The following is an 11979-nucleotide window of genomic DNA, read 5'->3' as shown; positions in this document are numbered from 1 at the left end:
GAAATCAAAAAATTGCCAGTGTTATGCTTCCGTTCCTCAAACTGATTTTCGATTGTTCTATAGAAGTAAGGGGGCATCAATCAAAAGTGCGTCTTTGTTTACGCACACACATAGTGCATATTATCTATAGCTAGAAATTTGTCGTCGTGGCCGAAATGCAGTCAAAAGTAAATTATCATTATATTAATATATATATTTGTCACTGGTCGCAGGTGTTTGCAGCCTACGAGACGGGGCTGGCGGCGGGCACGTCGCTGAAGCTGCACGTGACGCCGCGCACGTCCGCTCGAGAGGTCATCGACCTCGTCGTCAAGCAGCTCAACATGGCCGCCGTGCTCAAAGGGAAACCTGGTCCTGTTTATGGTCCGGAGAAACTTCAAGATTTCTGCTTAGTGGCAGTTATAGGAGCTAGAGAGAGATGCCTACGAGACGATTTTCGACCGCTCCAGCTCCAGAACCCATGGAGAAAGGGAAGATTATACGTCAGGCTCAAACATGACGTGTTAGCGGCTCTACAGCATTCTGCCAAACAACCAGCTTACATTTAAATTTAGAACAATATATTTTAAGAAAAGAGATTAAATTTATTAATGTAGATAATAAATACAAGATATATTATTTTTATTTTTTAAATGAGGTCTATATCTCCGAATAAAATAGAATAATTTTAATTTTCGGTGCCAATTATTATTTTTTGATGCTTTAAACGACTAGTATTATAGTGAAAGTTGTGAGTAACTCTAGATGGATTACAGAATGTTTGGTGCTTATGACTGTAAAATACATCGCTCTTTGAATGACATCTTTTCAATCTTATCTCTGTTATATTCTATAGAAATTAATCTTTGTAGCTTTTCCTGTCAGTCTATGTTACTCGTGTATTACTCTTAATACAATTTAGATCTAGCTCTACAAATTCCTACGACACTTGAACTATCTTTCAGTATATAAAATATCTTAAAAAAGTATACATCTAGAACCTAAGTTTTAACCAACTTTAATTTTCAATATAATTCTTTCAGACAGATTCTAACTATATAAGAAACAAAATAAGATACATAATTACATTTATTGAAAATCATCTGTATAATATATCCATAAAAAAAGAAAGTGCCTGATTATTTATTTGAAAGAATATAACGTAATTTTATCACAATAACGATTAACAGAGTTCAAAAAATTCAAATGAAATAATTTTCAAAATATTTCTTAACATTTTACTCTTGCTCAAAGCAAATAACTACCAAAAAACTCATAAAACACCAGGTCAACAAGAAATATGTAAATAAATTTAATATAATCATATACAAATTGATAGTACTGTGTGTAGTTGATATTATGAATATCCTATGTGATTGTATAGGTTATGCCGAAAGAGGGCTTTTTGAAATCAACGGAATATTTAAGAATACTTTTAGATTAACGTATAAAGTGTTACCTAAATTGCCATAACTCATTTTTGTATATGTATATACATATATATACAACATAATTTTTATTAATTATTTCTCGTAAAATAGTATAAACTACAATTTGGTAACTCTACATAATCGAATCGATCTATTTTTTAATAACAACGAGTGTGTAAGATTATTTTATCTGGGCAAAATACAACAGAAATTGAAATATTCCTTTTATATTTCCGTTTTCGATTTCAAATACACTTTGTTAGTTAAACATTATTGATGTAGTTAGTACATTGTATAAAATATCAAAGATTCGAGCCATTCTTACGGATTGCAATTATTGTTACAATAAAGCCTAACTAAATGTCTTATGATGGTATATTAATAAAATTGTTTTATTTGTAGATTATTTTAATAACGTGTAAGATTCACCCTTATTCGCGGTGTTGTACATTAGAGACTAGAAAAATGGAAGTATAAAATTATGCACAAAATAAATGTATTTGAAATCTTAATTCTTTTTTTTTCTTATTGTACGTATTGCATTTGTGTAAAGCTTACTATAGAATGTAATTCGAAAATAACTATAAAAAATCGAACGGGTAAATAAAATAAGTAACTATTTTTTAATTGTTAACGTTCTGCCTTCTCTTTTCTTTACATGTTATGACAGTAATTATTATCAACCAGCTGTTCTTTTTCAATATACCCATTTAAATTTTTGAGAAATCGTCTTTAAATATAAAAGTTGAAAAGATTTTTACAACTCAAGCACTTAAAAACCTTGTGTATAGCATAATATCAAAAAACAAGGAGTAATTATTGTAGTAATCATTTTATTACGTTAAATATAAACATTACGGAAATAATTAAATATGTAACTATATATTTGATTGCTCATTTATTTAACTATAAAATATTTGATTACAATCGTTTATTGAAGCCCAATATAAATTAAATATAATTATCTGTTAGAAAGTAATTTTGTGTCTATACTGTTCCTTCGCCTTAAGCCATTCTTAGGTGTAGAAGTAACATGTTCAACGGTCCCAATTCAGCTTGCCAGATTTGAACTAATCAAACTAACAAATATTACAAGTTAAATAAAAACGTGTAAATAAGTCGGTTCTTCAAGAAAAATCGTTATTTCTTAAAATCTTTACAAGTTCAAAAAAGGCCTGAGCAAAATGTAATTAGATTATTCATTAACCATTACAACGTGTAATCGTCAATTACGATTACAGATTAACTTTAATTGATATTGAAGCAACGCGAGGATGCTCTGTGGCACTTACTTCACTCACTCATTCATTTTACTTTTTTAATCACTTTCGTTATAATCGTGATTGATCATAAAAATTGTACCATAGAGCAGCAAATAAATACAAATAAAAATTAAAAATAGTTACTGTACAAATCGTGACCGAGTGAAGTAGTGGAAGTGTATTTATGATGAAAGTTTTACTACCTATGCTTTGAATTATGATATTTGTCAAGTTGTCAGTTTTTACTGACAGTGACAGTTTACAACTTTAATAAATTTAATACATAGGTACCTCGTTGTAACTTGTTGTGTATTTAATTTATAATAAAACATTTAATTCAACGTATGTTAGTCTGACCTGAAATAGGCTAACGTATTGAAGTTATTTTAATAATTTAGTTAAGATGAGTTTAGTTGCAAATACCGGGTAAGAAAAGATTGTAGTGTTATGTTTTTAAATAAACATTTTCACCACTTTCACATAATTTATGCTTATTAGGAAGTTAGCGGGTCGTACCCTTTTTATAACGGGGGCTTCGCGTGGCATAGGGAAGGCTATCGCGCTAAAAGCAGCTAAGGATGGCGCTAACGTTGTTGTTGCCGCTAAGACAGCGGAGCCACATCCGAAACTTCCAGGAACTATTTATACTACCGCTGAAGAAAGTGAGTTTAGTGAAATATTATTATAATGTTACAATTAATTAGAATGTTCTGTTTTCAAATGGGAAATTACGTTTTTATAGTTATGGATGATGTTTTACTAATATGTGGACTTTGGACTTGAGGATAAAAGTCCACTGACCTTTGGTCAAAACTGTTACCCTATTACAAAATGACTTTTGTCGTAATAAACATATCTAAACATTATTAATTACTTTAAAAATATATTAGCTTGTAATAACTATACAACTTTCTGACATTTTCACATAATTTCTATAAAATTTAGACAAAATCAGTTTAATCTCAGTAAATATTTAACTATTGAAGTGTAGAGGTTACAAGGGTTAAGATGTCACTATCAGTTACTGATTCTGTATTTTAATTGAATCCTGTTGACAAACTATGCTTTAGAAAAATGATAAAAAATTATTAAACTATGTAATTTGTAGTAATGATATAATTTTTGTATTAAAACTATTTTGTTTTAAATTTAGTCGAGGCTCTGGGAGGAAAAGCTTTGCCGTGTATAGTCGATGTGAGGGAAGAGAAACAAATTCAAAATGCAATTGATGAGGCTGTTAAGAAGGTATGGATTATTTCATTATTATCTATTAAATTTTACAAAATAATAATTATTATATTACAATAACAAATAGGACTTAATATAGTACAAGAATTCATTTGCATTTTATTTAAATGTCTGGCAAGATTAGGGATATTTTCTTTGATATATTTTCCATTAAAACTAGTGATATACAAACAAAAGTAAATAAAGTCTGTAAATATCCCACTCCTAACCTAGACTCCTTGTAAGGATGAAAAGAATCTAATTCCACCATTCTGCTCCAATGCAAGTTTATGGATACACATTCGGCAGATACATTACAAATGACACATGAGTTTCCTCAATTTCCTTCCTGAGTTGAGTATAAAATGAATTATAAACACAAATTGACCACATGAAAATTCATTGGTGCTTGTCCAGGTTTGAATTCGCAATCTTCGGTTATCCATTTGGTTTTTATTATTGTAGTTCAATGGCATTGACATCTTAATAAACAATGCATCTGCTATCTCCCTGACTGGCACCGCCCAGACTGATATGAAGAGATATGACCTCATGCATAATATTAACACAAGGGGGACATTCTTAGCGTAAGTAATGAATTACTTTATTTTTCACAAAATTTTTAGTGTAACATATTCAAGTACATATAGTGATATGTGAGTAGTATATATGCGAGTGACAGTTGAGGGTATTTTGTACTTATGAATCTGCCCATGGGCGGTGTCGTCTTGCATCTGGTGCCTGTTTGGTTGTTGATTCTTTTTTTTATGTAAGAGTCTGCTCTTCAACTTGGTTCTAACAAATTAGAGATTACTGACTAATATTTTTAATCCATTCAAAAAATGGTTACCATTTAATATTGTTAAGTTTCAGTTTCCTATATGGATTTACTAGTGGTAGAGTTTTGTGCAAGCTCGCCTGGGTAAGTACCACCCATTCATCGGATATTCTACCGCAAAACAGCAGTACTTGGTATTGTTGTGTTCCGGTGAAGGGTGAGTGAGCTAGTGTAATTACAGGCACAAGGGACATAACATCTTAGTTTTCAAGGTTGGTAGTTGGTTGGCGCATTGGTGATATAAGCGATGGTTAACATTTCTTACAATGCCAATGTCTAAGGACGTTGGTGACCTCTTACCATCAGATGGCCCATATGCTTTCCTATACTATATATAAAAAAAAAATGGAATGCCCAAAATTTGCAATATCACTGAAAATAACAATGTTTTTTATCTATATTTTCACTTGTAAAATGATTTAATAATAGAATGACTGTAAATGTCACTTGTGGTTTAGTTCGAAGCTGTGCCTGCCGCTGTTGAAGAACAGCAACCATGCCCATATTCTGAACCTGTCCCCACCACTCAACATGAACCCCTACTGGTGAGCATCTGAACAATAATTAATCTAACAATTCAATAATAATATCATGTTAAAAAAAATTAACTTAAAATAAAAAATATTTAAATTGTTTGATATTTCATATAATTAAATTGGAATATTTTCATAATACATATATGTCAAAAAAGTTCGCCAAAGGTTTTTTGGTTTTCCAATGTAGATGAAGTTAAACATTTAATTTCTACTTTTTGATCTGAAAGATGTAAACCTGAACTATAGACAGAATGATTCAATGTTAGCATTGTACTAACGATATTTTAAAGTATAATAGCCTCGTAGAGCTGCATCTTAGTGTTTACAATTGTATTGTCTCGCCTCCATCACTGCAGTTCCCTTGTGTCAGAATTGTACAGGTATGTGACGTCTCGTGTTCGCGTTGCAGGTTCTCGATCCACGTGGCGTACACGATGGCGAAGTACGGCATGTCGATGTGTGTGCTCGGCATGAGCGAGGAGTTCAAGCCCTACAACATCGCCGTCAACGCGCTCTGGCCCAAAACCGGTACGTCATCGTGTATATAAGTAACTATATAATCATGTACCTCATTAATTAACTTATTATATGGCAAATAAGTAAAATTGGAAATTGTAAACATGTTGTTTTAAGTGGACATTGACCTTGAAATTTTACTCTCAAACAGGTTATCTAGTTATGAATGTGAATTGAAAATACATATTACTCGGAATAAAATGATTCTAATTGATATTTAAAAAAGTCAGATATGGACATGAAGTTATTACAGAAAACGCTCGTCAAAAATGATCGTATACAATCTCCGGTTCTTAAAGTAACATTGCTAAAAATGACGTCGACGTGTTGCTCCGTTGCTGCGTGTAAAGGTTGCTTCTCAGAGTGCTTTACTCACGGACGGCCGACGACCACGGACAGCGACGCACCGCACCGGAGCACTTCCGACTGTCTGTGTCGGTCGAGATTCGAAGCCATTTTGTCATTCCACTCGCGACGGATTCGACCCAGCGCTAAGGATACTTGTCATCGTTCCACAGAGGATACTCTTCCCACATGCGGCGAGCTGGTTACCGTCCGTCCGTAATGTCACGCACCACGGCACGCCGAGGGCAATAAGTTTATGCGTTCGTAGGGATTGTAAGAGTGATAACGGTGTGTGGTTGCAGCGATCGCGACGGCGGCCATCGAGATGCTGACGGGCGACACGAGCACGAGCCGCAAGCCCGACATCGTGGCCGACGCCGCCTACGTCATGCTCGCGCAGTGAGACCGCACACCTTACTATAGCCGCCTAAAGATACACCACACAGCGCAGGGGATATTGTGAAACGGGCCTGTGTGCGCTTACAGTAGTGCACTCTTCCGCTACACTCATAATCCGATGGGACGGCAATCCGACACGACCGGAGGGAGTTCAGGCGCAGGATCGACTAATCTACGTGCGCACGAGGCATCCTCATCTTTAGACGGATACTAAAAATGTATTGACAGTAAACCCCATTTCAATTCGTTTCCTGTCTAAAAAATCATGACTTTATATGCACATAAGTACACGCACAGTGTGCACTTTAAAATCAAATTTAAAATATAAGGAAGTTTACACTTTTAAATCGAAAAAAAAACGCATGCAATGCATGAATACAATGCGTTAAATGAGCTCTCGACCAATGACGTCATTCCATTTCAAGGTCAAAATTGTTTTTTATATTTACCTCTGCCGTTGGAGTCGGCTTTGTGTACTGTGTGTTTAGGGTGCAAACTTTTGTTTGTACAGCTAGAGGTTTTTGTTAATTAGTTTACGTAGATATCAATGTTGGTATAATACGTTTCCAGAGACCCCAAGAAGTACACCGGCGTCTTTGCGATCGACGAAGACGTTGTCAAAAACTATGGTGTATCCGATTTGACACCTTACGCGTGTGACCCAAGTGAGTTCAGACTTATGTTTTAAGCATTACTTATAACAATATTTGTTAAGTTATTTAAGGAAGATACATTTTTCTTAACGGTACTTAAGTAGTGTGTGTCTCAAAGCTTAATCAGGTGATATTCAAACTACATGGTGAATTCAAATCGTAGAGAACGCAGATAATCTGCTGTTGGACGGTTTCTTGGACGATCCTGCGGCTATGAACCACCACCGGCAAACGGTGACCACCGCGTCGGTGCGACGGTACCATACCTCAACCGTCAACTATAAAGACAAGGTTAACTACTATTTTTTAAACATTTTTAATATTTCTCTAAAATCAATCAATTACAGTGAAAAATCTACAACGCATCGATACGACTCGAGAAAAAGGTAAGTTGATTATTTGCCTTATTAGTTAAACATTGCTGATAATGTTTAATATATCATTTGAAAATAAACTCGTCGTGTGGTGTAAATCAAATCCTCATAATTGTCCACCACACCTTGGTCAGTGGATGTCGTAGTGGTGGAGCCGAGCTCGAAAAAAATGTCAAGCGTATCCATAGATCGAACACGTAACCACAACCATCTCTATGGTTTCGGGGAACCATTCCACCAACAGCAGGATTTTCAAGGAATGCTGTTAAATTAATCTCAAAATATTGAAACGCTGCAACATCCACTAGTTAACGGGATAAGAATATGCGAATGACGGCGGTCGGTTAAATATTAACTTGACTACTTATGATGGTATGGTATGACTTCAGATCTCTCTCCCGTATCTACCAGTTACTTCAATGATCAATAAAGTTGAAAAAATGTAAATCAGCCCACAGTTGCTTGGTAAGGTTGGTTCACAAGATATGTGTAATAGATAACAAGACAAGTTCATTGTAACAATAGATAAAGTATTATATTTGTATAGGTTAAAACCTATGTTTCATTTTAATATGTACATTAATTTTATAAACATTTTTTTAAACCTTTTTATCGCACGTATCATACTGATTAACGTTATCCATAAATGGATTATTTTTTTTAAGTATTACTATTTTATTGAAACAATAATTAAAAAATGTTTATAAAATACGATGTTTTGTATAAAATTTCAGCATTATTTACAAAAACTACTGTATTGCCAACTGCAAATATTTTTGTACCATTTATAGCATATAGATATATGCATAATTAAATGTATGTTATATTAATTTAGCCTTTAAGAACATAATGCTTGCTTAATTAAACTGGCCAGTAAAAGTATTCTATTCTACACTTTATCTAAGATTATAAGTAATAAGTAACTATTTATAAAATGACTCCTTCAGGAGAAAAAAAGCACACCAAAAATATATATAAAAAATGTTAAATATAATACTAGGGTCATCTTTAAAAACTATATTTGATATAATTATGTTATAAGCTTGCAATTTATTAATATATTAATTATAATTACTATTTGTTAGTTGAATGGTTTGACGCAATTTAATATGTCTAATAGATTAGTGGTCATAGGCTATTTTATATTTTTCTTATTTACGTTACCATAATAGTTTAAAGTTATCAAATATAAGTAATTGTAATTGATAAAAGTTATCAACAACTACGTTTTTACCTATTGTTTTTAAAATTAGCATCCATTAATTATTGCGAAAATTAAATTCGACTAACTACTAAATGTTTATATGAAAACCATTGCGAACTGTATCAGTATGAGTTTGGTATCTTTTTTTATATAATATTTATTTATTTAACACTTAAAAGAGAACTAGATATAAACGACATAGTATATACGTATATATTACATTATATTAGGCGAGGTAATGCTTAAGAAAATAAACGCTGTACCAAAAAGAAAATGAATCAAGAGAAACCTATTCAGTAAATTAAATTCATTTTTAATTTGTGTTGATATTTCCAAAACAACACAAGCTAATAATCAAAATTAGTGATTCATCTCACTTTGTTCACAGGTAATGTAAACAATCTGTTACCTGACTTCTTTCTGGACGTTCCGGGGGAAAAAAAGGAAGCTGTCACAAAGGTGTGAACATGCCTTAACATCTGTAACGTTTTTATATTAAACCTATGACCACTAATTTCGTTAATTTATTTGCTCTATTTCTAAATAAAATTACAACTAAACAAAACCAATACTAAAAAAATATAATTAAATATTTTATTAAACAACCTTCATGTATAAATATCACTAGACAAATTTATCATTAAATATACCAATTATGATAACGGGTTATCTTGCAATAAAATGTGTTGCCATACACATTGTTTACTTAGGTATCACAGATAAATTGTAGAATAGTGAAGATAACATGTACAATTTAAAATGTATCTATAATCTGTATCGAAGATAATAATTACATATTGCAGGGTGCATCGGGTGGGCAAATTCCAGAATTATTTGCAGCCATCGGAAAAACTATTACACCCGAGTTAATTAAGAAGACACAGGCTGTGTATCAGTTCAATGTGAAAGGTAATATGTTTTATTGACCTTATATATATATATATAATTTAATATGAGATTTGATAGATTTAGAACTGGTAGCTTTACGCTTTATTAATCTATAGCTTGGAAGTTCCTACTTGAATATATTTATTTTTTATATTATATATTTTCAATACTCAAATACCTATATACCTAATACGAGTTTTTTTTTCATTTGCCTTATTCATTTATTCTATTGTCTCATTTGTGCCTATGAGCTATTACATAACATATATTCTCGTATATATAACAATATAATTAATTTTATATATAAATATTATTGCTATAATATATATTTCAATGGCAGGTAAGGAAGAAGGAGTTTGGCACTTAGACTTGAAGAATGGCGAAGGGTCCTGCGGACAGGGCGAACCGAAAAACCCCCCAGATGCGACTCTCACTATGGACAGCAATAACTTCGCCGAAATGTTTGCGGGTACCTATATTTCAATATCCACACGTTAAAACGATGTCTTCTCAAAATCAAATTATCTATAATGTAACCACTTGCATAATAATGATAATGTATACTTATATTTAATAATTATTTTAATAATACTTTTATCAAATTTATTTTTTTAGTTCACTTCAAAACGAAACTTTTAAGAATTTTACTTTGTGTTTAAATACTTTTTTTATAAGTATTATTTATAAATAAATAGCATTTTTTTAGGCAAATTGAAGGCGACGAATGCCTTTATGATGGGAAAATTGAAGATAAAGGGTGACTTACAGAAAGCCATGAAACTTGAGAAAATGATGAAGTCACTCAAGAGCAAGGTCTGATAATTTAAATGTATATAAAATATTGTATATGATACTCTGATAGAGGTTCTATGTAGGGCAGACATTTTGATACTTTCATAATATGATCGGCATATGTATGTATTAGGAGATATTATGTGCAATTTTACATTTTGTGGTATTGGTACAATATCAAATGTATGTTGCTTTATTTTTATATGTTCAAAAAAGTTCAGTGATATACAATTCTTTGTTACTGGTTAGAAAATAGTTGTTCTATATTTAAAACTAAAATAATTGTAGTGCAAATTCACTATGTCAATTATAAACTGTTGAATTGTTAAATTTTTAATAGAGCAGAGAAAAATGTAAATTATTTCTAATACCTCACTTATCAGTATTGAATAACTAAAAAAAAAATATTGATGAATATTTTTTGACAAGTATTGTGAATATTGTATTAAACTAATAAAAGTGTATCAGAAATGTTTTTTATTGTTATTTTACTATGACTAAAATCATACAATAATAGAAATATATAATATTGAGATATGAATTATTTAAATGTTTTTACTTTTTAAATTTAATATGACTAGAGTTGGCCGTTTTGTGCAAGATTGTCTCGGTAAATAAGATCTACTTTATTAATCTACCTCTAGACTTCAATACTACAAGCATTCCTGTTTCGTTATGAATGGTGGTGATCATTAGAGAGTAATTACAGGCAATAAAGGACATGCTCTCTTAGGTCTATGGTTTCCAATACTAATGAAGCAAAATAGACTTGTGTCTAAAAAAACACTCACAATAAAAGTGTACCAAGTGCTTAAACAAACCAACATTAGGTCATCAAGACATGAAGGTTAGCTTGCAAACCATTTATCAACTGATGCAGTTATATAAAATAGGTAGGAAGGTGGGCCATCTGATGGTAAGTAGTCACCACCCATAGACATGGCGCTGAAAGCTTTTGTAAAGCAAAGATATTGTATCCGTTGTGCCTGTAATTGCACTGACTCATATATCCTTCAAACTAGAACATACCGCTTATATTTGCAATGATTGAGATTAAATCGTTCGATTTTAGCGCTTGGTATGAACTATTGGCATTGACTGGACACTACATATTAAAATATTTCATCTAAATATAAATTACTTGATGAATATCAAACGAAATAATATAATAAGGGAGGTAAAACAAGAGTATGAAATTGTATTGGGGTTGAAATGGAGCATTAAATTTTACAAAAAAAATTTTTTGCTTTTTATTACTTTTGTAATTAGCAACGTAGCCCCTGGCCCGACAACCGCTGCTAGAAAGTTGGCACTCCTAATAAGGTAGAGCAATAAGTCACACCTTTTTTATTCTAAGATTTAATATCTCCTTTATCCTTCTAGTAAGTGACTAGTAAGTCCACTAAGGGTGTACACCCCTGTGTCAAGGACATAAACTCTCAAGGCGTTACATATAAACGTTGCTTAGCAAGTGATTAGTTAAGCAATAAGTTTTTACTTTTTTCGAATGTCAAATCAATAGCGAGAAAAATCAGT

General features: G+C 32.1%; 2 protein-coding genes across 5 annotated transcripts in view; both read left to right on the top strand.

Moving 5' to 3' along the window:
- The window catches only part of LOC126770698 (uncharacterized), a 234614-nt gene extending 232693 nt beyond the window's left edge, over positions 1-1921 (top strand). For all 3 annotated transcript variants that reach the window (XM_050490200.1, XM_050490202.1, XM_050490201.1), the window contains one exon: positions 213-1921. In XM_050490200.1, the coding sequence (XP_050346157.1) occupies positions 213-548 (336 nt within the window). In that variant the 3' untranslated portion in view covers positions 549-1921. The remainder of the gene's footprint in view (positions 1-212) is intronic.
- Positions 1922-2897: 976 nt separating this feature from the next.
- On the top strand, positions 2898-10921 carry LOC126770701 (hydroxysteroid dehydrogenase-like protein 2). 2 transcript variants are annotated; one of them, XM_050490207.1, is made up of 12 exons: positions 2898-3097; positions 3170-3333; positions 3825-3916; positions 4364-4485; positions 5195-5281; positions 5682-5800; positions 6436-6532; positions 7103-7197; positions 9152-9222; positions 9567-9672; positions 9992-10120; positions 10358-10921. In XM_050490207.1, exons 1-12 carry the CDS (start codon positions 3075-3077, stop codon positions 10468-10470), a joined length of 1218 nt encoding a protein of 405 aa, XP_050346164.1. In that variant the 5' UTR covers positions 2898-3074; the 3' UTR covers positions 10471-10921. The 2 variants fall into 2 exon arrangements, with proteins under 2 accessions (XP_050346164.1, XP_050346163.1); XM_050490206.1 differs by lacking the exon at positions 9152-9222 and adding an exon at positions 7349-7476.
- The last annotated feature ends 1058 nt before the right edge of the window (positions 10922-11979 follow it).

The sequence above is a fragment of the Nymphalis io genome, chromosome 9 (genome assembly GCF_905147045.1).
Source record: "Nymphalis io chromosome 9, ilAglIoxx1.1, whole genome shotgun sequence".
Classification (NCBI taxonomy): Eukaryota; Metazoa; Arthropoda; class Insecta; order Lepidoptera; family Nymphalidae; genus Nymphalis; species Nymphalis io.
This window is presented reverse-complemented; position numbering and strand designations above follow the sequence as displayed.

Excerpts from the sequence above, each read along its gene's own strand:
- LOC126770701 (XM_050490206.1), top strand. The coding sequence starts at position 3,075 with ATGAGTTTAGTTGCAAATACCGG. Across the intron at positions 7,198-7,348 it reads ACCTTACGCGTGTGACCCAA|AGAACGCAGATAATCTGCTG; the intron begins GTGAGTTCAGAC and ends TTCAAATCGTAG. Across the intron at positions 7,477-9,566 it reads CCGTCAACTATAAAGACAAG|GGTGCATCGGGTGGGCAAAT; the intron begins GTTAACTACTAT and ends TACATATTGCAG.